The 26,104-nt window shown below is 45.7% G+C and overlaps 1 protein-coding gene across 25 annotated transcripts in view; it reads right to left on the bottom strand.

Moving 5' to 3' along the window:
- Positions 1-14,129: 14,129 nt before the first annotated feature.
- Positions 14,130-26,104, bottom strand: part of ENTPD6 (ectonucleoside triphosphate diphosphohydrolase 6) — a 28,724-nt gene continuing 16,749 nt past the window's right edge. For 19 of the 25 annotated variants that reach the window (XM_039843513.1, XM_039843514.1, XM_039843520.1 and 16 more), the window contains 9 exons: positions 25,561-25,596; positions 24,543-24,631; positions 23,887-23,966; positions 23,161-23,225; positions 20,935-21,036; positions 18,757-18,897; positions 16,760-16,816; positions 15,468-15,595; positions 14,130-15,331 (listed from right to left, as the gene is read on the bottom strand). In XM_039843513.1, the coding sequence (XP_039699447.1) occupies positions 15,233-15,331; positions 15,468-15,595; positions 16,760-16,816; positions 18,757-18,897; positions 20,935-21,036; positions 23,161-23,225; positions 23,887-23,966; positions 24,543-24,631; positions 25,561-25,596 (797 nt within the window). In that variant the 3' untranslated portion in view covers positions 14,130-15,232. The remainder of the gene's footprint in view (positions 15,332-15,467; positions 15,596-16,759; positions 16,817-18,756; positions 18,898-20,934; positions 21,037-23,160; positions 23,226-23,886; positions 23,967-24,542; positions 24,632-25,560; positions 25,597-26,104) is intronic. The other 6 variants (XM_039843519.1, XM_039843521.1, XM_039843515.1 and 3 more) reach the window with 5 other exon arrangements.

Raw genomic sequence — 26,104 nt, 5'->3', positions numbered from 1 at the left:
TAAAACTAATGTAATATAGTATGTCAATTATAATTGAAAAATAAGTTAAAAAAACTAAACGACCTTTGTTTACCATGCTTTTCCTGGTCACCTTCTCATAACTTGCCTTCCCTGCCCAAAAGACCCCAAAATGCTTTTTCTTTGTTTTAGCCTAAGATAATACATAAAGCCAAGTTCTAACCACCCGTTTGAGTTACTCTCATCTGTGGGTACTCCCATGTGTATGGGCAACAACAAGCATGTTTGTTTTCCTCTTGTTAATCTGCCTTGGCCAGTCGAATTTACGGTGCCCCAGTTGGAGAATTTGAGATAGGTAGAAAAGAAGAATTTTTTCCTCCCCTATACAGCCAGCAGGTGGATTCAGAGTGGAGGTGGGGAGCCAAGTGTAGGGGCCAGGTCAGCCCTGGTGAGGAATCTGGATCTTATTTTCCATTTTAACAATAAAACTATATGGCTTCAGAACAGGCAACATGAAAAGAAAGTGAGCTCAGATTTGGCCCTCCTAGAAAAAAATTGTTTTTCTGACAGCCTGGCTCATTGTGAGCTCAGCCAGGCTGCCTTGTTACATACTGATTGGTTCTCTTTAATCTCTTTCTCCTCTTTTGGGGAGATCATTTTAAAAAATTAATTTACTAAGAAGTGATAGATATTGATCCAGGTTCAGTTACTATTGTACTGAGCTATTCTGTGTTGTTGGAGATAATAAATTACCTTTAAAGTTCTTTTACATAGGTATTTAAGACTCCGTAGCTAGTCATGTGCTTCAGAAACAGAGATGAAAGATGTCTTGTGTGTGGAATGAAATGCTGTGGGAGCTAAAAGAAATTGGGTGTGGAAAACAGACATTTTTGGTGGGCTAGGCTTAAGCTTCTTGAGGACCTGATGAGTGTCTCATTGATCATAAGGGTTCAATAAATATTGGTTAAGAGAGTGACTCAGAAGCATCACTGAGACTGCGTGTGCCTAGAGTAAAGACTGTCTGGGATCCCAGCAATGCTGCTGGCTGATCTGTGCTGGTCAATTAAGTGTTTGCAAGTGAACACAGACCTGGCCTTTCTGGAACCAGGAGGCAAATAACAAAAGCATTGTTTCTGAGAGGTTGGTAATTGTAAAGCTCAGTAGAATGAAGACCATTAGCTAGAATGACATTGTGGGATTGGGGCTCTCCCTAGACTGGGGAAGGTAACCAGATATTCTTAGTAACATGTATTTTTACACGCTGATATTAAAAAAAAAAAATCCATGAGACCAGAGTGATAATAAAAGGCAATAAAAGCAGGGTGGAGAGGAAAGAAAGAAGCTTTTCTCTATACCAAGATGCCAAGTAAATGTAGGAGTTGATGTTAGAACTATTGGACAAAGGCTTTAGGGGAACAGGATATTCACAATCTCAAAGTACCACTCCACAGATTACCTTATTAGTTCTAAAAGGAAAAAGGTACTTTACAACAGAAAGAGAATCCAGCCTCATGAAGTGATCCAACCTAGCATTACCAGTAAAGGGACAAACCAATGCTATATGCCTCCTGATTTAATGCACTGAGAAGGACACAACATTACTTATAGTAATACAATGTAGCACACTGTATACACCATCATAATATAGGAAAGACACCTAGGACCCAGCATATAGAGATGCAGATAATATCTAAGGCAGTTTCCCTGTAGGGCTTGCTGTAAGCACAAATCCCAAAGCCCCGAATCTAGGATTTCAATTGCCTAATTTCCAGCACTTTTAATTTAATTTAATTTAATTTAATTTAATTTTATTTTATTTTTATTGTGCAAATCTGGGACTCTCTGCCACAGGCAGCCTTTCTACCCCAGCACCCAGGTACCTGTTGTAGGAGGAACCCTATCAGATGCACCAAGGAGTTTCCCAGTGTGCACCAGAGCTTGTAGGTGTTTTCAAGTAGGATGCTGTCTCATGCTTAGCTGGGTCTACAGTCTGCTACTTGTTCAATGATTGTGAGGTGGGTTCTAAAGCCAAGTGGCAAGAGTTAGCTTGGGAAGTCCACCTTATGGCCAACTTACTTAGGCCCTCCCTTCCACCCAGGGCCACCACCATGCTGTCCTCCAAGCCAAAAACATTTCCTCACTTCGGTGAGGATTGAACTGTTTTGATGATTACCTTGGAGTTGGTTATTAAACCGGACTTTCTGCTGTTTCATGTAAGTTCAGAAGAACCCCCTGGTGGGTCTTGTTAGAAGAAAGTTTAGATTCAGCAGGTGGGCCCTTAAACTGGACTTTCTGCTGTACCATAGTGACCTGGGGATCATGGTTTCATCCAAGGAGCAAGGCAAACCCTCAGCCTGGAGGGCTCAGAGGGCCAGGTGTGAGGGGAGCAAGTCTACTGTGCACTCCTGCACCTGCTATCTCCTGCTCAGTCAGGGTCAGGTGCTGTGAGGAAATAAGCACTCCTCAGGGCTCCTCAGTATTGCTTCTGTAATTCAGTGGACACTTTCTGGCAGCAGAAGGAAGCAGAAAGTTCCAGTCCCAAAGCAGGCCTGTTTGTTGCGCCGCCCTATCTCTCCAGGGGATATGTTAAACTCATAGTGAGAAAGTCTGTGTCTCTGCACAGCCTGAATTCATGTAAAATAAACAATAATGGCCACCTGTGGAAGTAACCCTGGAAAAAAAGTCTCTCTTTTTTTGAATCTACTCGCTGTGCCACCGAAGTGCCTATTCCAATCCTAGGAGGGCTGGGAGCAGTGGGACCAGCAGTTCCTGTGGGATGGGGCTGGTGAGACTGAGGCACCCCTCAGGCTGCAAAAGGAGGCATATGGTCCGGACACCTGCTCTTGGGGACAGAAGAACCTGAAAGTTTCTGGCATTCAACAGACACTTGCTGTGCATGACTTGGGCCACTTACTATGCTCCATATCCACAGACAACACAGAGATATCAGGATGGGGAAGATATACAGGATATAAGCAGATGGAGAGATGGCCAAAGAGGAATTTTAGGAAGCTTTCTGTGTGATGAGCTATGTAAAAATCCCAGAAGAAAACCAGGGTAAAGAGCTCCATTATCCTTTAAGGCTCTTTGAATCAGATTTCTATCTTCTTGGAAGCATTTTCAGGCATGGGCAAGCCTCCAGGAGGCCCAGCTTCACCTAGGTTACAGTTACAGCAAATCCCTTAGATGGTGCTTCGTGTAAGTTCAGAGGAACCCCCTGGTGGGTCTTGTTAGAAGAAGGTTTAGATTCAGCAGGTGGGCCCTTAGTCTGCATTTTAAACAAGCACCCAGGTGTGGAACCACAGAGTAAGTGGCAAGGCCTTGAAGCAGAAGCACCGGACAAAAGTTTTAATGACAGGGAGATTACTGGAAAAGGGGATTTTAAAGAACCCATATTTTTCCATACTCCCTGCTGTAGAGTCCTGAGCTGGGCAGTTCCTCAAGGCAACGGGGCTAAATGGAAGTGTCCCTCCAACCCTCTCTTCTGGAGATTCTAAACTTGGAGTTTCCAGACTGTGCTGTGACTTCCAGTGAGCTTCTCCCAGGGCCATTAGGGACAACCAATGCCATTTTGGGGATCAGGTATGCCAAACTATAAATACATCAAATACTTTCTGTTAATTAACTGGTATCTCCTGAGACTTGCTACATGACAATTTCCTGCTGTCTGCTCACTCCTGGATGAATGAATACATTTGAGTTTCTCAACATGTAGAGCCAACGACGAGGTTCTGCACTTGTGATCCACACTCCTGCCAGTATTTTTCTTCTTCTTCCTGCCATGGGACTCAGCTCAGCTTCTCCTTTTGCTCCTCCTCCTTCCCAAAGCTGAAGTCACCTGGTTCCTACCTGCAGGCCCTGAGGGTCTCCCTTGCTCACTCACACCAGCAAGCCTAGGTCTGTACTCATTGACATCGCATCTGATGTCTTTCAGGACTGTCTTTGAGTCCCTGTCTTTGGCTTCAGTCCTGCTCCCACTGACAGTGTTCTCATGGTGGCCTCTGTAGGTTCTACATCAAGAATCCTTACAGGTTGATATAACTAACTACTGTGAAAAACTGGCAATATTCACTAAAGCTAAATAAACACTTACCTCTGACCCAGCAATTCTACCACAAAGAAGATACCCCCACAAATATGAATGCGTATGCTGACCAAAAGTCATGTATAAAATGTTCAGAACAGCCCTATTCAAAACAACCCCAAACTGGAAACCATGCAAATGCTCATCAGCACTGGAGTGGATAAATACTTGGTGGTACATTTCCACAGCTGAATGGTCTGCAGCCATGAGAATGATCAGCCACACCCAACAACGCAGATGGGCGATGCTAGTGAGTAGGTGGCACTGGAGAGCTCACCCTATAGGATTCAGTTTACATGAGCTTCTAGGACAGGCAGATCTAAGGATGTGAGTGGAAAATGAATGGTGAATACAGTTGAGCAGGGAGGGGCACGAGTGACTCCTCAGGGTCTGGAAAAGCTCTTTACTGCAATGTGGTGTGTACAAGTGTGAAAGTTTGTCATATGCACATTTAGGAGCCACTCCAAGTGAGGTGTTCCTGTGGGTGTGGAGGAGGCACAGACCTGGGGTTAACTGGGGTTACATTGGGCAGTCATGGCCTTACACCATCTTCTACCCCAGACTAGCCTGTGTCCTCGCCCTCCCCTATACCCCACAGAGCTCCACATCCTTCTTTAGGTCAGTGGCTTCCTGGCATCTCCCAGAGCAGGTACCAATGGACAGATCTGGTGGGCCTGCCTTTTCCTCCAAGCTCCCAAGGATTTTCTCAGGAACAGGTCCTCCAGCATTTTGTTCCCTGTGGGTCTAGTCTCCCCTTTGTTCATCCTCGGCTGCTCTTTTGTGTCCTCTGGCCAGGAGTGCTTTGGTAGTTTCTTCATGATCTCTCTTGTCTCCTGGACGCTCTCCAGAACCATCTTGCACAGGCCGCAAGTTGGGCACTCCCTCTGTGGAGGGCTGAGCCCAGCACTGTCCCTACAATCTACCACCCAAACAGGCAAGCTTCCTGAGCCAGTCTCAGCCCTTCCCTGGCAGATCCTCAGGCCGGGCTAGGGGCTGGGCAAATGGGGACTTGAGGAGGTGGCAGGTGAAGGTGGATAGGCATTCTGACATGTTAACTCCAAAGAAACCAGGCAGAAGAGAGAGTGGTTAGAGCTGTCAGTGAGAGGGCTGTCAAAGGTGGAGAGGGGCAGGGAAGAAGCCCTAGCATTGTGGACCTATGGGGCTGTGAGGGGCTGCAAAGTACTCAGAGCCAGTCTTGCCAGTCTAGTTCTGGCCCTCTGCTGCTCTCTTTAGTGGGAGGCATCCCTGCCCCTCAACCAGAGGAAGCCTTTCAGTGGAGGAGTGGGTGTGAAGTTCCTCCCCACTGCTGGCTTAGAGCTACATTTGAGCTGGCTGCCTTCACTTAGATGTAGGGGCAGCAAAGTGAGGCCTCAGCCCAAGCTGGCCCACCCTCTGTTTTTGTATAGCTCCCAAGCTAGAAATATTTTTTACATTTTTAAATGATATGTAAAAATTATATGAAATTCAAATTTCAGTGTCCATAAATCAGGTGTGATTGGAACCACACTCACACGTTTACATTTTGTCTATGCTGCTTTCACGCTTTCACTACAGAGTGAGCACTGTGGCAGAAACCATATGGTCTGCAAAGCCTATAGTACTTACTCTCTGCCCTTTACAGAAACAGTTTGCTGTCCCGATCTGGAGTGCACGGAGTGCACACTCCTCAGGGAGAGGCTCCTGTGTGCCCAGCACTGCCTCATACTTGCAGGCTCCAGGAGTACACTGAATAAAGTAGATCCCAGTACTTCTATGTGCAGCATGCCAGGCAAGGGTGGATTGGGGAGCAGGAAAGTGGCTGGCCGGGCAAGAGAATTTCTGAAGTCTCTTTTAAAATCCATTAGATCATATCAAGGATATGCATGTTAAAACCACAATGGAGTACTGACACTCAACTGCTTGAATGGTTAACATTATAATAACTGACAATACCAAGTGTTGGTGAGGATGTGGGGCGCTATTAATGAGAGTGTAAAATGGCAAAGCCATGTTGGAAAACAGTTTGCTAGGTTCTTGTAGTTAAAAATACACTCTCCATATGACCTAGCCATTCCACTTTTAGGTATTCATACAAGAGAAATAAAAACATAATGTCCATGAAAAAGACTTTTGCAAGAACGCTCACAGAATGCTTGTCATTAAAGCCCCAGGTGACTATCAACAGGAAAATACTGAAACGATACGTAATAAATATATTGAAATAATGGAATACTACTCAACATTAAAAATGAATAAACTACTAATATGCACACCAACATGGGTGATTCTCACAAACATTATGCTGAGCTGAAAGCCAGATACAAAAAAGCACATACAATTCCATTTGTTTGAAATTCCAGAACTAGCAAAGCAATGTGTTCTGATGGAAATCAGAGCAGTTGTTGCCAGGGCCAAGTGTGGGGAGACTGTCCAGGGACTTCCTGGGGTGACAGAATAGGTGTGCAGGCTCCACGGTGTATGTATTTGTTAAAATTGTTTGAACTGTATACATAAGAGTTGTACATTATATCCTTGATAAAAATATTCTTTAAAAAGTCACTAGGTCAGAAATAAAAGCCAGAAAGATCTAAAGTACCAGACATAGCTTCTGTCAAATAGGCAGCCTTTGCTAATCTAGGCCTCTAGGAAGTAGCACTAAGTCCCTTCTGAGGTTCATTTTGTTCAGAGGAGTTCCACTGAAGCTCTGAGCCAAGTGTGAAGAGTCCATCTAGGAGGGAAGTGAAGGAAGCCTTCTTGCACAAAGCATATTTGCTTTGCCCAAACCCTAACCTCACTGTTTGATTTGGGTGGAGTCCTGGCCAGACACTCCCATTGAGAAAGATAGGAGGAAATTCGGAGGGTGAGGAGGAAAAGTCAGTGTCTCCATTCTCAGAGTTTTCAGTTCTCCTGCTTTCTTTTAGACAACTTTTCATTATTCAATAGGCAGCTGAGGGCCAGTCTCCATGAGTCAGGCACCTGTAGGACCCAGGGGTTCCCCCTGAAGGAGTAGACCTGACCCCTCCCTCATGGAGAGAATCTTCTTTTAGCCCACAGGTCTATGAAGAGACCATGACAAGACTGAAAAAGTCTAAGGGTTGAAAAAAGAAGAAAGGATCATAAGCTTTCAGACTGAAACAAAATGATAAGATGGAAATCTACCATTTTAGGCTGCTGCTTTCCTGAAATTCCAGTCTTCTTTTTTAAAATTGCTTTATTGAGAAATAACTTACATACAATAAAGTTACTCACTGAAAACATAGGATTCAATGGATTTTAGTATATTTACAGAGTTTGTAAATATCACCATAATCGAAGTTTAGAACCTTCTCATCACCCCCTAAAAGCCCTGTATCCAGACTAATTAGCACTCCCAATTCTCTCTCTCACTCTGGCAACCACCAATCTACTTGCTGTCCCTGTGGACTGGTCTGTTGTGGATACCTCCCGTAAATGGAATCCTGCAATGCTGAGGCAGGACAGTTAGTCTAGGGATGCCCCACCCCCAGGAAACAGCTCTGGAAATTCTCTCTTGTCTCTTACTCAGTCCTCTCCCTGTTTTGATTTCCAGCTTGAGACTCCAGTATGAGAAACAAGCCAAGGTCCAGAGACAAATTGATGGCCTTGGGCCACCTCCTTCCCTTCAGGTTTCATGAGAAACAATCCAAGACTGGGAGGCAAGATGGAGAGCCTTGGGACACCCGGACCCCAACAAAAACAAAAGCCCGTAATTCAGACAGCTTGGGCCGACTCTCTCTCTGAGCTGTCAGCACTTTTCTTGAGTATACTTTCTCTTTACTAAAACTTACACTTTCCTGCTTGCTATTTATCATGCCCTTGAATTCTTTCTTGTAGCATAAAGTAAGAACCTGGTTACTGGAGCTCCAAGTCCAGGTCCCTCTGAACTCCTGCCCTGTCAAGATCTCAGGCATCAATGAGATCTTTTGTGCCTAGCTCCTTTCACTTAGACTAATGTTTCCAAGGTTCATCGTGTTGTACTATATGCCAGTACTTTTTTCCTTTTTATTCCAAAATAATATTCCAATGTATGAAGAGACATTTAAAAAATCCTTTGAAATCTCTTTATCCTCAGAAAGATAAAAATCCTGGTTTATATTCCCATTTCTCCTTATTGTTTCAGAACAAGCCCTTGCAGGCCTCTGAGCTTTGGCATATTTATTTGCAAATCCATTTGCTCCTTAGCTATCCTACAGGTGGGTCTGGAAGAAACACGCAGCCATATCTGTTAAGCATCTCATACTTTGGAAGTTATGTTCTATACCATAGAAATGTGGCTCTGAGGCTCTTCTGACCTTCTGAGAGGCTTCTCAAGAAAGGACACCTTATAGGGGAATGTCTGCTTCTGAGATGTGTGAATCCCGACGGACACTAACAGGGCTACACTTAAGCTCCTACATGGAAACCTTTATCTACCAATCGATAACACCAAAAAGTAAGAATCACAGGCTGTCAAAATGATAAAGGGCAGTTAGGCCTAGAGCTAGTTTTTATTTCTCTTGACTGCTATTTTTCTAAATACTACAATGCTCATTATCACTGTGATGATTGATTTCTTTTAGTGGAAAGACTTGCTTTTGATGAAAAGCTGTGTGAAAGGCCTGATGTGATGAGGAAATATTTGTATGGAGACACTTTTAACTTTGGAGGCCACATAGCACATAGTTTGGGGTTTGACAGCCTCCAGACCTGGATCCAGGTGGGGCCCTTCACCTCTTCACTCACTGACCATTAGCTGTCAGGCCCACCTTCTCCGCTGGATAGTGGCAATGATCGGTACCTGCTGCATGGGCTGCTGTGTTGATTAAATCATTGGTTAAACAAAACTATTATATTATATGCTCCATCCTATGGTAGGAGCTGACAACCATCAAAATGTTCTCTGTATCTATGAGTTTGTTTTGTTTATTTTGTTCTTTAGGTTCCACACATAAGTGACATCATATGGTATGTCTTTTTCTGTCTGACTTATTTTACTCAGCATAATACTCTTTAGTTCCATCCATGTCGTTGCAGATGGCAAGATTTCATTTCTTTTTTTATGGCTGAGTAAAGTTCTATTGTACATATATACCATTTATTCTTTATCCATTCATCTACTGATGGACACTTAATTTGCTTCCATGTCTTGGCTATTGTAAATAATGCTGCCATGAACATATGGATGTACATGTCCCTTTGAAGTAGTGTTTTGAGTTTCTTTAGATACCCAGAAGTGGAATTACTAGGTCCTTCTTTGTCTCTTGTTAAAGCCTTTAAAGTCACTTTTGTCTGGTGTAAGTATTGGTAACCCAGTTTTTGTTGTTGTTTCCATTTTCATGAAATGTTTTTTTCATCCTTTTACTTTTACTCTGTGTGTGTCTTTCAATCTGAAGTGACTCTCTTAGAGGCAGCAAATGTGAGTCTTCCCTTATATAACCTATCCCCTAGACGCCTTTGGGGAGCCAGATCTTTGAGCTTTAGCTCATCTGTGTCTCCAGGCTTGGTGTCATTTCTTAAATAAACCTCTACTTTCTTTGCTGTAAACTTGTCTCTTTTGGTTTGATGCATGCAGATAAAATGAACCCTTTGATTCCAGTAATATCTTCCTGGTCTGCCCTTTGGTTGTGTCTTTTGTAGAGGTGGTTGGGTGGTTTTCTGGTGTTGTCTGAAGCTGGCCATTGGGTATGTTGGTTCTGGGGCCTCTTGGGAAAGCGGCTTTTGCAGGTCAAGGTCACCCATTGCCTATGCCCTGTCTGGGGCCACTTGGAATGAGCTACAAAGTGATTTGCAGGTGTTTGACATTTGTGCTGGGCTTAGAGGTACCTGGGAGAGGCTAAGCTGTGAACTGAGGCTGGCTGCTGCTAGTGCCGGGCATGGGCTGCTTAGCAAGAGGTATGGGGCACGCCAAGGCAGATGCTGCTTCTTTGGGGTTTGTGAACCTTTGACAGACTTTAGGAAAGTCTGCTGCATGAGCCAAGACAGGCCATTTGTATGGAAAAGCCGCTAAAAGTGACTTAGGTGTACCTGAAATTGGGTGAGGCAAGGTCTCAGGGAATCACCAGGGCAGCATGAACAGTGTTAGCCAGAATGATGGAGACTCAGATACGGTGGCCGCCTGTGTCTGCATGATGGATAGGGAGAGGGCTCAACAAAGGAAAAAATAGCTTCTTCCAGTACTTCTGTCTGAGAGAAAGCTGCCCCTCCAGCTCTCACCCTGAAGCCAAAAAATTCAGTTCCTCTCTGTATGTCCCTGGAACCTTTGAGGGGCTGCCCCCAGTGCTAGAGCTCAGAGCGAGTGAATCCATCAGTGAGTTAGTTTGTGCACAGGCCCTTTAAGAGAAGCACCTGGCACTTCAGCAGCCCGTCCGTCTCACTCAGCCACAATCTCTACTGGTTTTCAAAGCCAGAAGTTATGGGGTTTTCTCTGCTTGGCACTGGAACCCTGATGTGGGGCCGAGCCCCATTGCTCTTCAGGGGGAACCTTTCTTAAGGGGACCTCTGAAGTTGAGATATCCTTCAAAATTTTTACTACCACACATGGGTGTGGGATCGACCCTTCTGCATCTCCACCCTTCCTACCAGTCTTGACATGGCTTCTTCTATATATTCTTAGTTATAGGACTTCTATTCAGCTAGACTTCAAGTGAACAGACTTAATGATGGCTGTTCTGTAGTTTAGTTGTAATTTTGATGTGGTTGTGAGAGGAAGCCAGCACAGCATTGACCTATTCCACTACTTTAACTGGAAGTCAGTGTGGTCACAATTTTAAACATTCCTTCCCTGACAAAGGAAATCATCAACGCAATGAAACCACATACCAAATAGGAGAAAATATCTGCAAACCATGTATCTGATAAGGGGTTAATATTCAAAATATATAAAGAGCTCACAGAACTCAATAGCAAAAACAAAACCTCCAAACCCAAAACAACCAAACCCTATCTGATTTAAAAAATGGGCAGAGGATCTGAATAGGCACTTTTCCATAGAAGACATACAAATGGCCAACAGGCATGAGATATCACTTCACACCTGTTAGAATGGCCATTATCAGGAAGACAAGAAATAATAAGTAATGGAGAGGATGTGTATAAAAGGGGATACTTGTGCACTGCTAATGGGAATGTAAACTGGTACAGCCACCATGAAAAACAGTATTGAGTTTCCTTAAAAAATTAAAAATAGAACTGCCGCATGAGTCAGTAATTCCACTTCTGGGAATCCATCCAAAGAAAATGAAAACATTAATTCAAAAAACACGAATTCAAAAAATTATGCACTCCCATGTTCACTGCAGCATAATTTACAATAGCTGAGATATGGAAACATGTATCCACTGACTGATGATTGGTATGTAATTGTGGTATATATACATAATGGAATACTATTCAGCCATAAAAAGGTATGAAATTTGCCATTTGTGACGATATGGGTGCATCTTGAGGACATTACACTAAGGGAAATAAGTCAGATAGAGAAAGACAAATACTTAATCATCTCACTTATATGTGGAACTTAGAAAAAACAAAAAACAAACCAAAAAACACGTTCATAAATACAGAACACACTGTTGGTTGCCAGGAGATTGGGGGACAAGTAAAGGGGGTCATACGGTACAAACTTACAGTTATAAGTCATGGGGATGTAATGTATAGCATGGGACTATAATTAATAATACTGTATTGCATATTTGGAAGTTGCCGAGAGTAGATCTTAAAAGTCCACATCACAAGAAAAAAATAACTATGAGGATTGATGTTAGCTACATTTCTTGTGATCATTTTGTAACATACAAATATCAAATCATTATGTTTTATGCTTGAAACTAATGTTTTATATCATTATACCTCAATAAAAAAAGGTCAATGAGACTTCAAAATGTGATTTCATAGATCTTGGCTAGGTGAATTTATTTCTGCTCTGTGTGACTGGGATAAAAACAGTGGGTAAACTCTTGGGAGTGTTTCAAGCAAGTCTTTCCCTAAACTTTTAGTAGTCTCAAAACTTTGTTTTCTGTAAAAAGTATAGCTTTTTAAAGGACTGTATTTCCACAAGGACCCCCTGTCTTCACAAGGTTTTCATTACCTCCACCGGCCTAAAACAGTAGTAGTTCTTTGGATAGGTAAGGCTGCCATTTTGACCACTTTATCTCATTCTTGAGAGTCCCATCTGCTCTTCATTAAGGCAGGAAAAAGTAGACCCCAACCCCACACAATTTCTCAGAATCTGACCCTAGAAGTCAAGCAAGACAAGGTCTCCTCAGCGATTCCATCTAAGATGGAGAGGTCATTGGCACTTTTTCTATTTTCTCATTATTTAATGATACAACCCCATGAAGATGGAAGAGAAAGCAAGTTGGATTATTCTGAATATCAGAGAGGGAGTAAGAATCAGTTTAATTTCATTATTTTCTAGTTTTTATTGATTCATCTCATGATTCAATTTAAGCTGTTTAACATAGATTTTAAATTACTTATTAAAATATGCTTCTAAGACAAAACAAATGTTGTGCACGTGAATGTAGGACTGGAAACAACTTGACACTGTGAGGTCTTGTTATCCAGACATGGGGATGCACTGCAGGACCGAGGCAGCTCATTGTGCACCAACAGGGGTGGTCGCTCTAAGTGGGAACAGAAAGGTTTGGGACATATGGGCAGGAGATAGTGTGTGGGGTGTGCAAAGATCAGAGCACACAGGTGCACATGTCCTCTGGGACACATGGGGACAAAATTCTCACTGTATCCCTGATTTGTATCTTTTACATGTTAAGATATACATATGCAGTTACTTTTTAAAAATACTTTATAAACAGAAAAGGCACTCAGTGACATGATTTGCATATTTTGCTGGTTCAAAAATATTCCATGACTTATTTGGCAACCTTTTGGGAATGCTCCAGTAGTTCACTTTTTCAGATGTGAGATCACTAATCTATAAATGGACCAAGTCGATTTTCACTTTTTTCTTCATACATCTTTAACTCCCTGACTCCAGAGTTAATTCAGATTGTGGAAGGGGCTGGGGAGACCTCAAGCAGGGATGGTGAGGTGCAGGGGAGAAGTTAATTTTTGTGCCCTTGTCAAGCGAAAGCCTCTAAGCTTTAGTTCTAATGTGGCTTTTCAGTTGGGGGAAGCATCTCTCCTATTTTGTCTTTCCCAACTTGAGTCATACACAGAGCTCTAGATCTTTGCTCTAAGGGCTACATTCTGGGGAAACCACTGGGCAGAGGAGAGCTGGCTCATTGTGTTAGTGGTTTGTGTCCTGGTGGTCCCCCTCTAGCCTTCTGGAGTTGGGGTAGTAATGATTACCCAACTCAGACCAGATGACACTCAGAAAAGGGTAGAAGCCTCCATATCTGAGTGTCTAGCAGGCACAGAGCTTCTCAAACATCAAAAGCTTTCATTTGGATCCCTCTCCTGTTTCTCTGCCCGCTGGAAATTTAAGGCTCTGTGAGGTAAGGAGCAAGATAATCCTTTTTTTCTGCAGAAGCCTTTTCTCTCCCCACAGGCCTCTACCATATGTAATTATTCAGTAGTTATGCCTGCTTTAATCCTGCTGCAGCCTCGCTGTGCTCCCTCCCATCAGGTCCCTAGAGAGGCATGAGACATGTGAGCACCTAGCACTTGGGGTGAGGAGTCCGCCCAATCTTTGCCTGACATGCAAACCCCTTTCTGACTGACCCATATATTAAAGCCAGGTCCTCACTGAACACACTGCAACCTGGAGCTTGGCACTCTCTCAAGACCACCATGCCACTGGTGATGTGTGTGAAGACTTACCTGGCATGTGCTGTGGTCATAGTCTGACAGGAGGGAAAGCTCTGCTTCAACAGACTCCCAGGAAGGAGGGGCTCTGCCCTGACTCTAGAACAGCCTGGGCCTCTACAGGGCTAATCACGCACAGGGGATGCCAGGAAGGCCTGATGGGGACCTCCATGTGTTTTGTGGTCTTGATATACTGACAGGAATTAATTGTGCCACCACCTATCACCCCGTTTGTGCAGTTTTTTGTTTAAACTTTAGTAAATAGGGACCTCAGGTGCTTTTCCACCAGTGCTGGGTGGACGAACATCATTTAAGCTCACTGAAAGGAATCACAGAGGAGGAATAATCCTTGTAAACCTTTATTTTGAGTGAAACATATGAGGTTGGCTTATCCTGCATATTGGTACATTCACCACAGATGACTGTGAACCTGGGACCACACTGTGCACAGCATTCAGCCCACGTCTCCCCTCGATGGATCCTGCAACATAGACACTGGAGGGCCAAGTCAGTGTCCTGTGGAGCTAAAGGGGGAAGAGCCATGAGAAAGCAGTTCCAAGAGGGCAGTTCTGGGAACTGCGGTGCCAGCTGACCTGAGGGGGGTTGTGTCTCCTATATTGCTCGGCTGTACACAGCTCACAGCAGCAAGACATACACTGGGGCTCAGAACACAGTGGCCACACAAGCACTCAGCACTGCACGACAGACGTCACTCATGCAGCACAGCCATAAATATTTTACAGTTCACACTCACATTCAGGCTTTCTTGAAGAGCTGGGGCACATGAGGGCCATAAAGAGGTATTTCCCTCAGCCCCTCCTCCTATTCATAGTTTCAATTCCGGCAGTTAACCCTGAGCCATCCAAGGACTGAGGAAACAGGCCTTTGGATGACTTCACCTGTCCACACCCAAGGAGGAATGAACACCTTCAAGTCCAGAGTTTACAGCATCCTGCCCGACCCACCACTCCAGAGGGCATGATGATTCCCACTCAGCTCACCCTGAGGGTAGCCAGGACAGCCTGCACAACCTCCCCACCGACTCTTGGGAAGAAGGTGAAGGTCTGCCCTAGGGGGAGGAGGTAGAGGGTAGATAGGTGTGGGGACACAAAACAAGACTCTATTCACAGGGATGCATGTCATAGCTGCCCAACCCTGCAGATGGGAAAGATAGGAACAATGGGAATGCATCATCCTGGCCTTGGCATGTGTCCTCTCCCTGTCTAGTTAATTTTCCACCTGGAGCTGAGGCAGGTACGATGAGGTGTTGGGTCTGAGTCAAGTTCCAGGCCTCTGCCCGTCCAAGGGCAGGTCTGCAAGGCTGCAAGGAAGCGGAGTAGTCTCAGCTCGAGTTGTGGCCTCCTCCCAACACATCAAAGGATCCCAAAGGGTCTGTTCTTGCAGAGACAGAGCCACTGTTGTTGAGGACAGCAGGCAGCTCAGCCACTACGTGGCCCAACTCTTCTGTCTATTCAGGGAGTCGATATAATGAAAAATGGCTCCCAGAGCCCAGCTGGTCTCAACACTGTCGATTTTCCGAGTCAGCTGGAAAAGACACAGAAGGAGCAGAGAGGACCATGCACATGGGTGAAAGGCCAGAGACCACGTGGGAGGCAGGAGGTGGCATTCCAGCCCCTCAGGCCATGAAGGGCACAGGAGCACTGAAGAGGGGAGTCCTTACCTTCAGCACTTTGTTCTCTGGGAAGCCAAAATTTTGGAGCAGCAAGCTGATATAAGTGAGATCCATGCACATGAAGGGGTTGCTCTGTGGTTGGTTCTCCACTGTCCGGCATACTGGGGGTGAGACAGCTGGTTCCCAGTCAGGTTCCTGGTGGTTCACTCCCTGGAGGTGTGTTGCCTGCAGACCCAACTCCACCCACTCCAGGTGCAACCCTGAGCCAGGCTCTATGCTGGCCCCAGGTCTTCTCTGCTAATTTAAACAAGCCTGAAGCTCAGAGCAGGACAGCGACCTGCCAAGACCACATTAAGAGGCAGGGCCTCAAGGCCAGCCCAGTCTCCACCAGGCCAGGCCTCCCATTTCAGTGTCATAAGTAGAAGGCCATATCTCTGCACCCATGACCCTGGATACCTTTCCCAGGCATGGACTTGGGCTTTCTCGGGAATGAAAACAGCAACAAAGCTGATCCAGAACAATCCACTCTTATTCTGAAGGGGGATGGCCAAACCCGCCAACAGCTTTCCCATAATTCTGCTAAGAACTTTTTCCTACTGAAGAGTCATAAACACCCATGAGAAGAACCCAGAAATGAGAAGCTCAAAGCCATTTTTGGGATCTCCACAGAAAAGACATTCTATGGAGAAACACACTAAGGTTAACTCTTTCGACCTAAAGTTGGGAACAGCAACCAAAGAACAGAATATTCACAAGCCTTCGCTTTACATCCTGGTTGGTTGGGTTGAGTGTGAGGTGATGAGGAGGGCGGCATGGCCCAGGGCTGCTGGGTCAACCACCTCTGACGCCCTAAGGGAATGTCATATACCCTCACATACCAGGCTCTGCTTTGCAGGGGTCCGTGGTTTCTTCAGATCGGGTGACAATTGTGAACTTAGTGGGATATTTTCAAGGGAAATCACTTGTAGGGTTCCCTGAGTCACAGTGAAAAGGCATCCGGAAAAATGAAATCAAAGGAGTCCATTCCTCATAACCCAAGGACTAAAAATAGGACCCTTTACAGCTGGGGACACCAAAGGTTACCTCTGCACTGCTTGTGGCCACATGATGTGGTGAACCTGTGATCTGGGTCCAGCCTGGTGACCCTAAGCATACTCTCAACTCCACACTCACACCTCTGAATGCTCATCTGATTGACAGAATTAGGAACTAAACCCAGGAATTCTGGTGCCAGTGCCTGCCTGAGTCACAAGTACCACGGCAGTCTATTATGGCTGGGACAGTGTTCCTGCCCCCACGCCCTGGTCCTTCTCACCTGGGTAAGCACAGTTGCCACTTACCATACTTGGCTGCAATCTCAAAGTCTCCGACGACTAGGCTGCCTCCCTTCTCTGCATCTGTGGAGCAAGACCAAGTGTCTAGTCTATATCAGAACTGCAGGAGTCTTAATGCCACTGAGGCCCTCAGGCTGACCCCTGGGGAGCCTGGAGAAGCAAGCTGTATTTAAGGCCTGGCTGCAAGCATGGTTATAAGTAGGGCAGTGGTCCCACGTGTACTGACCATGGTTTTTGAGGTAACTGACACAGCTTGGGGTGGGCAAGTGTTCCATGCAGGACTACAAGGGGGTGGTCAGTTCATCAAGGACTTTAGAGGGGGTTCCCAGAGGAAGCTTACCAGGATCCCTGGACCCCAGACAGAGCAAACTCTTAATTTTAAGTTATAAAAAGTAAACTGGAAATGTTTCCTAAAGCTGTGGCCCTGAGTTCAGCAATGATATTCTGGTATCAATTTCCTAAATGTAGGGAAAAAATTCTGGAAAAAAAAGTGAAGAGTGGTTTGTTAGGTCTTAGAACAAATGGGCAGAACCTTTATGGGGCTCTCCAGGAAGGTGGGGCCCCAGGCTTCTGTGCCATTCCTGGAGAGGGAGGCACCAAGAGCTGTGTCCCAAATTTTCAAGGACAGCAACTGGTTTCTTCAATGCCCCCCAAAACCTCCACATTCAAAAGAGGGTCCCCAGGTGTCCTGCACACTTATGTATGGCATGAGGCAGTTATTCAATGTGTTGAAAGGAAATCTCCTGACTTCTCCTTGACTTTGGATGTTTGCCAAGTCAGTCAACAAATGTCACCATTAAGGGTGGATTCTATTTCTGAATGCAAACCCAAGTGGTTCTTTCAGAGCCCTGTGTGACCACAGAGCGAGTTAAAAGAGCTTTTCTGAACACTCACAGTCTCCTGAGGCCACCTGGGAAGATGTTGGTCCCCTAGGGAAAGGACAGTCTGTGGCCAGGATGAAGAGTCTCAGATCGACGAGGGGATATTAAGGTAATGCCCCCAGCAGGCTGCCAGGCCAAGTTGGGGTTTGGTGGGCCCTAGGCATTGCAACATCCAGAGCTAGCAGGATGGTCAGGAATTGCACATGAGTATGCCCTTGCTTCCGCTTCACAGAGCCAGAAGGAGCCCCTCAGGCCCATTAGCCACAGATTTAGCTTCAGGGGGCACCCCAGAGACCATGTGCCAGAGAGAGGGACCCGGGCCTGAGTGAGGGGTGAGAGAGATCCCCTTCCACTCAGATTGCCTCTTCCCACCCCTGCAACTCCACTGGCTACCTTCCACTCTGGGCCCTGACAGTGGGCAGCTCAGAAAGGAGACATAGCTGGAGGTTTGGGTCCCCAGGAGCCAGAACCTGACATCATTGGTTTCTTCTGGGCATCTTTTTATTTACATTAATGCTCTTACCTTTACCACAGGCAATGCATTCTGGTAGTCTCAAGTATTTCATTAGCAAAATTTCTGGTCATGACCTACTAAAGTGACTTCACACCTTCAAGAGTTTCCACTCTCGGTCTGAACACCACCAGCCTTGGAAAACGCAAATGTCACCTCCTGCCCTGACCGTACTCGGGGGTGTGGAGGAGTCACACAGACCCCATGTGCTTCTGAGGGTAACCAGTGGAGTGGGCTGACCTCTCCCCAAGCCAGCCTGGGGACAGCCACATGGCTGCATTGCAAATGGCTCCCTCAGCCAGAGACTCAGGGGCCAAGGCAAGAGGGCGAGGGTCTGAGTCGCACACCTGAGTCATTCCTGCCTCAGAGCAGAAGACAGAATCAACAGTGAATGACTGCTCCTATACCAACAATATAAACTTTGCTAAGGGTCTCAAAGAACTGATTTATTAAAAAGGGGGCTTATTACTTCCTATTTGATGACAAGACATCTGCCCTCCATAGTCAGTCCACTTCTCTTGCCCTGAGGTGACTGACAGCAGAGCTGCTCCCTGACACAGGCTCTCTGCCCAGGGGTCCACACCCAAGTTCCTAGCCCAGCCCACCCTTACCTATAAAGCCAACATTTGCTGCAAGGTCATAATAGTAGGAAAAAGCATAAAAATCCACATCCTTCACTTCTTCCGTTCTGTGCACTTTGTTTTGAAGGATTTCCGACACTCTGCTGGCACACAGCTGGTGGAGGTTCACTGCTGGGCAAAGCAAAAGCGGGGCCAGTGATTAGTGGGCTCCAAGCACCCAGGCCACACAGCCCTTGGGGTCCTTCCCCAGTGACTTGAGACCCTGACATGGAGAGTGAGGCAGGACCAGAACCTGTGTAGACCCCACACCAAGTCAGGTGCTCACCAGTACCACACATATCAATAGCACCTTTCAGGAGCCATAGCACTGCTGACACACATCAAGGGAAAGAAACGCTGAGAATGAACGTGGCTGGAGAGCATGGCCCCCAACTCTGAAGGACAACAGCTTCCAGATGGGCCCTGTGCAGCTGTTCTGACACAGTCCAATGGGCTCATGTCTGTGCTGTTTACCCCACATTCACCCTCTGTCAGCCCTGTGCTGAGCTCTGAACATGTGGCATCTTACTCCATCTCATCAGCCACATTGGAGGTGTGGCCTGCACTCTCCTTATGTCACAGATGAGGAAACTGAGGCCTAACAGGCAGCTTGCCAAGCTCATAGGGTTGGCCATTAACTCCCTGCTTGGAAGAACACAGGCCCCAGAATTAAGGGATATGGATGTCCTATAGCCCATGCCTGGACCCAGGTTCCCATTTTCCTTCCCCCAAACCTGTTCCACCATGCAAGGGCAGCCCCATCCAGTTCTCTCTGTGGCTCACAGAGCCATGCCCTTGCCCTTTGGACCTCATTTCCCTCTACTGTTCTGTTTGATCAGCCACACTACCTCCTCCTTGTTCCTTAAACACAGTGGCTACTTCAAGGCCTTTGCATATGCTGCTCCCAAAGCTTAGAGAACTGCTGCTTTAGATCTCTGTGGCTCATTCTGCATCTCTTCATATCTTATCTTAAATATCACCTCATGAGGCTTTCCCTGGTTCTTATCTAAAACTGCAATCTCCCTTTCCATTTCCTCCCCTTCCATTTTATTTTCTTTCAAAGCAGTTTCTCAAGTGTTTTACTGCCTGACTTCTCTCACTCCACCTGGGCACAGATCTTTTCTGCACTGTACACTGCTATGTGCTCAGTGGCTGTAACAGGGCCTGATGCACCGTATGTTTTCAAGTGGCTGAGTCAGAGTGACCTACATGGTCACTGAATAATATGAAACAGATTCGGTCTTTGCTCCTTGTTTCTGACACAGAACTTCTAAATCCCTTGTAAGATCTTGAGTAATAGGGGTGAGAGGTGCATCTCCTATTACTCATAATAAGCCCCTTTCAAGCAGACACGAGTTTATGCTAATGAGGTGACTTTTGGTGGGTCCGTAGATGGCTATGGGTCGGGGCTGGTTGTTAGAAGAACCAACCATCTGATAAGAGGGTTGGAACTACTCATACTCAACCTCCAGGGAGGGGTGAGGGATTAGTCATTGAATCACCCATGGCTAATAACTTAATCAATTGTTTGAGGAACTGGTTGGTGTGAAAAATCCACATATTTGGTATCAGAAGTATGACTAGAAACAGCTCTGTCACCAAAGGCAGACAAACCTCATGCCCACATGTCAATCCTGGGAACAACGTGTATTTCTTTTAGAAGACATAAAAGTGCACAGAGCAACAAAGATCACGTGGGGTGATAAGGGCCAGGCTGGTGAGACCCTTTCACAAGGCTTCAGGGGCTCTGGAGTCTGGAGTAGCCTCTCCTCCTGAAGGCAGCATGGGGTGATGGGCAGAAGGAAGGAGAAGTAGAAGCCATTTCTCCATTTGTTCAGAAACGGGCTTGCTAATTATCTTAGAGCCTTGGGATGTTCAGATCCTTCCTCACTGGGGACTTGCTGAGAAAACTGGCCCTTTGGAAGAAAGTATTCATTACCAGACAAGGAAGCCTTATGCAGAGACCTTGTGTGAACTGAAGGATACCAGCAGGCTAGCAAGGGTACCTCTGCCCTGATGAAGTTTACAGAGAACCTCCATTTCATGGACAAGTATAGGCCTGTAAAAGAGGTTTGGTGACAGTCTCCCTGATTTTCAGAGGTCCTTGTAAAGGGCAGGCTGCCACTGTTAACCCTTATAAACCACTGATGGAGGATAAATCTACCATACCTGCTTTCTGTCCTGAAATTCTGTATGTTATTTCGGCATGTTCCCACTCTCCTTTGAAACTCGGAGACAAACAAGGGCTGACCAACTCCTTTCCATCCTCTGCTGAAATAAAAAGATAAAAAAGCAAAGCACAATGTCACTGTAAGACTAGGGCATTGCATGTAGCTGAGACACACGATTCCACTGAGGGGAGGTCTATAGCACAGAGCATTTTAGGCTAGTACTAAAGGCACTGGATGGTTAAGGGAACACAATTCCTTTTTGCCAGGTGGGATCCAACTCATGGAAGCAGTCTAGGTCAGCTGCAGGAGGTAAAGCCTTTATCACTGAGGCTGCAGCAGAGCCTCATCTGCTCTGGAAGCATGGCCACTCCCAGTTCTTTCACTAAGGGGCTTCAGGGCCAAGTGCTGCTCAGTGAATTGTAACAAGGACCCTAATAGGAGAGCCATCAATCTCCGATTTATAGGCTAGTGAGTCTGGGTCAGGATGATGCTACCAAGTGCCACCATGCCACAAATCTGTGCTGCTCCACAAAAGCTGGGGCCCCATACTTAGTAAAGAAAATGAGGTGTTTGGCCTTCAAGGCTGGCCCAACAATACCACCCCTTCAGGGTGCGTGTGCTGGTCTCCCACCAAAAAGTGGGTCCCTGTCCCCTGCTCTAGATTCTGGCCTGGGCCTGCTGCTTTCACTAATGGAATGTGCAGGACATGAAGTCCTATGACTTCAGGCAATCTTTCTTCCTCTGAGCTGCCAGGGAAAAGTGCAGGCTGCTCCACTGGGGAAGAAGTCATGTGGAGTGCCGAGGTGCAGACGTATAGCCCAACACCCTAAATGCTACCACATTTAGAGATCCTAGTATACCACCCAACTAAAGCCTACAGAATCATGAGATACAATAAAATGATTGCTGTTTGCAACCACTCAGTTTGGTGGGTGATCTGCCGTGCCACAACTTGTCCTCTTGGTGTCTCAATCGGGCACTTGTGTGGCCTGACAAGAATACCAGTGGCCCTCCAGCTACTCTGCTGAGAGGAGAGGGCACAGAAGCTGACAGGACTGTGAGGCCTGCCACAGATAGGCAAACAGGTGCTTGCCTTCTTCTTGTTGGCTAAATAAGTGTTTTCTGGCTCCAGAGTGAAAATTACAGGTGATTCTGAGACATGGATGTATTTTTGGTTTGCAGCAGAAGGGATATTATTGAGGTTAAACACCAGAATTTGAAAGAAATGAACAGAAATAGGATATACATGAAAAACAAAAATTTCAGTTGAATATTCCTACACTGTCAGAACAATCAGGATCTTGGAAGAAGTGGGTAGAAGTACTAGGCTTCTAGGGAAAAGGCCAGGAAGAAGGGGCAGGGAGAGGCAGGATTGAGGGAAATGTGTGTGGGCTCACATGCTCACGTCTGGATGGGAGTCATGAGTCAAAGCCTTTGGGGCCCTAGCTGATGTCATTAGGATAGATAGGGAGATACCAGCCTCAGAGTAGTGTCCCCTGACACCTGAATCAGGACACAGTGTTCCTCTAAGATCTCCTAAAAATTCAGGTGCACTGCTGGTCAATGGGAGGCTTCTCTTTAGCCAGGTCCATCAGTAAAGAGCAGAAAAGGCCTGGGAGTAAATGAGACTTTTAATAACCTGACCAGACATAAGCTTCGTCTACAGTCCAACACTAAGTCTGGAGAAAAGGCCAAGCCCCTGTTTTATGTTAGAGCAAGAGAAGATGGAAGGACATTCTGACAAGGCTAGAATCACTGTGAATGAGAGAACAGGTTCCCCAGCCCCATGGCAATAACTCAGAATCACCTCCTTGTGGCCTCTTCTTGCACTATATTAAAGATTAAGGTTCTCTTCAAATCCTTGAAAACAAGCAGACTCCAAATGTAGGTGATGACTGTACACAGTTATTCGGGTTCCTAAAATCCCCCAGCTTGGTGTATCAGAAATGACTTCACTAGTATCTCTTTTAAAAAAATAACTTATAATGTACACAGGTAAAACACATTAGCCTGTGTCCCCACCTGGGTGCCACCAACAAGATCCAGAGCACATTCTTCCACACACGTCCCTCCTGGGCTCCCTGAGTCATGCTGGCAGGGAGGGCAGGCCAGGGGCCAGCAAGCTGCTGTGACGATGGAGGCACAGAGAGAAGGGGCACCTCACCTGAAGGGACTCCTCATGCCTGCTGAGCAAGGAGGGCTCTCAGCACTGCATTCCACTCACCAGGTTTCCCCTCTACACCACCGAGAATCGCCAGCCGCGCTGACATCAATCCGAGCCCCAGGTAGCTGTGGAAAGAGAGCCTGGGTGAGGGGCTGGCCTGCCATAGGAAGTGCTAGCTGCCGTCCTCAGCTCTGATTTCAGTACATTCACCTGGCCTGGATCTAAAATGAGAAAGGAAGGGAGGAAACTTGTGGCAAAGCAGCAGGCTTTTCTGCTTCTAGAAGCTCCTTCTGGGGAGGTTAGGGCATTCAGCTAATTAGTTCAACAAATGAAGGCCTATTATTTGACGGGAGCTTGCATAGGAGCTGTGAACACCGGTGAATGCACCACTGATCTTAATGGCGCACGTGTGCTGCACAGTAAGAATTTACTGAAGGTGCCGCGTGGCAAAAAAATGGCCTGGAAAATTCCTGCACAATCCATGGGCTCTTCCCCACTTTTTCAAAAACTTCCCCCAAAACAGAAAAGAATAAGAACAAAAGAAGAAATGTAATTTTACTGTAGGAAAACTGAAAAGGGAGAAAGAAGGGAAGAGGAGGAAGGAACAGTGGAAAGAAGTCTCCAGGTGAGTCCACAACAGGGGTTTCTGGGATCTAGTGTGTCTGTGACCGAATGCTCCAGTCACCACACAAGGCAGGAGTCAGTAGCAAGGAGGAGGCCGAGTAGCCCTAGCTGAGCTATGTGCCCAGATGGTCAATCTCTTCACCCTCATTCCCGAAGACACACCTGTAAGAATAGAGCTTGTAGGTCCTATTAAAAATCTGCAGTGACGTCAGGTAGCCAGGTGGGGAGGTCTGAAGGGTGCCCTGGGGAAGAACATGAGGGTTACTACCTTTCTTGCTGGTCTTTCTGGAAAACTATCCTCCATTCCCTCAATTCATTTGAAAGAACAGGGATATTCACAGATGTATTCAATTAAATTAGCTTTTCATTAAGTCACATTTAGCTTTTCATTAGAGCAAGAAAAAAAATAAAACGTCCAAAATGAAAGAAACCAAGTTTCTCTTCCTTATGAGTAACATTTACCTATATAGACAAATATGGCCCAACCAAGACAATTACGAGTAAATTTTCTTAAGTGCTCTTCCATTTAAAACTAAAAAAAAAAATAAAATAAAATGGTAGGTGAGGTACTGTCAAGGGAGGGGAGGAAAGGGCCTACTTCACATTCCCTGGCCCAAATGGCTCCAGGTAGTATCTAATTTATCATTCCACTGAAGACCAAATTTCTATTTTTTTTCCCCCAGGAAGAGTTAAAAATTAAACTAAGAAGCATTAAACTGTGAGTGGGTCTGGCCCTCAGGAGAAGAACTGACGGTAAGGGCCCAGAGTTACCAGGTCTACCAGCCTTCCCACAGGCCTTGGAGGGTGGAGTTGGTTACCTGAACTCTTGGAAGGAAAGTGATCTGAGTGGACCCTCCGCCCAAATCCAGCATGCCCACACTGCTGCTTCCCGCGGTTTTCAAACTGCCTGGAGCACAGGAAGTAAAAACCAACACAGCACTGTCATGTTAGTAAACAGATGAGAACAGCAGAAAAAGTAAGGAGAGGTTAGAAGCCAGGCCCTTCAGTGGAAACAACAAGATAGAGAAATAGCTATAGCTATTTAAAACTCTCCATGTAAAGACATACTGTATGTTTAAGGGACATGGACAATGGTTCCACTGGCTGTAGCTTTAATTTGAACAATAAGAAGACAACACTGACCTATAGCAGAGATACTGGGCTTGCCATATCTACTGCTCAGGGACTCTGACTTCTCTGATATTCTTTCATGCCCTAGGCACGCCTTCCCCCACCTCAGCTCTCCTGAGGTTCAGGCTCCTGATCTGTTGTTACCTAACATGGCTCTCCATTCTCTAAGGAGCAAATTCTGCCAGAAAACTTTCTTTTTCATACTTGTGTCAGCCACACTGGTCTTTACCATCGTTACAAGGGCAAAAATCCACATGCACTGAGTTAATCTAAGAAAAATTATTTCTTGTTGCTATTTCCAAGAACAGATGTTTTTTCTCTCTGTTCTACCTACAGCAGAGGAATTCAATTATAAGGTGGTTAGCATTCATATCATATTTAATAGTTGAAGACATGATTAGTTTTATTTCTTTCAGAAATGAGAAGACAAGGGCACTGATGGTTGTTGCTGCGGGAGAAGGGTGGGAGCTGTGCTGGTAGAAACCACTCCAGGACTGGAGAGAAGTACCCCTTTCCTAGCACCTTATAGCTACGAGCTCAGTGCTCACCCTGACAAGCCCGGTGGACATACCCACCCATTCCAACACCCTACTTTGGGCCAGAACACTGCAAAACCCCAAGGGGGTATTTTAAAGAGTAAAAATGAGGCTCCTGCTCACAAGAATGGTATCTTAATTGTTTGCCTTCATGATGACGTGAACATACCTATTAGGAAGTTGACCGTGATCCAGGCTGAAATGCCTACGAGAGAGTCACAAAACAGCATCTGAATCACTTCAGATGTAGTAAACATACAGGACACAGATGACTACTTTCAGGTTTCAGGAGCACAAAGTGACCACTTCTCACTATTCCCAGCCTTCAGATCAGCTACAGAAAGATTTATTCGTAACGTCATCCAGTGGCTTCTGGCAGATTGTTCTAGAAGATACCATACTAAAAAACTAGAATACTCTGCCAAATGTCATATCTCTTCTTTATCATGAACTTCCTCTTTTGGAAGAGACCAGAAGAACCAAATGTTCCCCTCCCTTCCCTACATACAAACCAACCCTTAAGATCATACTTAAAATTCAGAGGCCAATGAGGAACCATATTAAGTGTCTCAGGAATGACAATGCAACGACAACACTCTAAACATGGTAGCAGCTGCAGATTCTAAATATCCTTAAAACTAAAAGAATGATTATTTTCAGAAACTTCATCAGTGTCAAGTTGGGAGTGGGTCAAGATGAGAATCTAATATGGG

This window comes from Pteropus medius, unplaced genomic scaffold (genome assembly GCF_902729225.1).
Source record: "Pteropus medius unplaced genomic scaffold, Ma_sr-lr_union100, whole genome shotgun sequence".
Lineage (NCBI taxonomy): Eukaryota > Metazoa > Chordata > Mammalia > Chiroptera > Pteropodidae > Pteropus > Pteropus medius.
The sequence above is the reverse complement of the archived record's forward strand: the minus strand, read 5'-3'. Positions and strand labels throughout refer to the sequence as shown.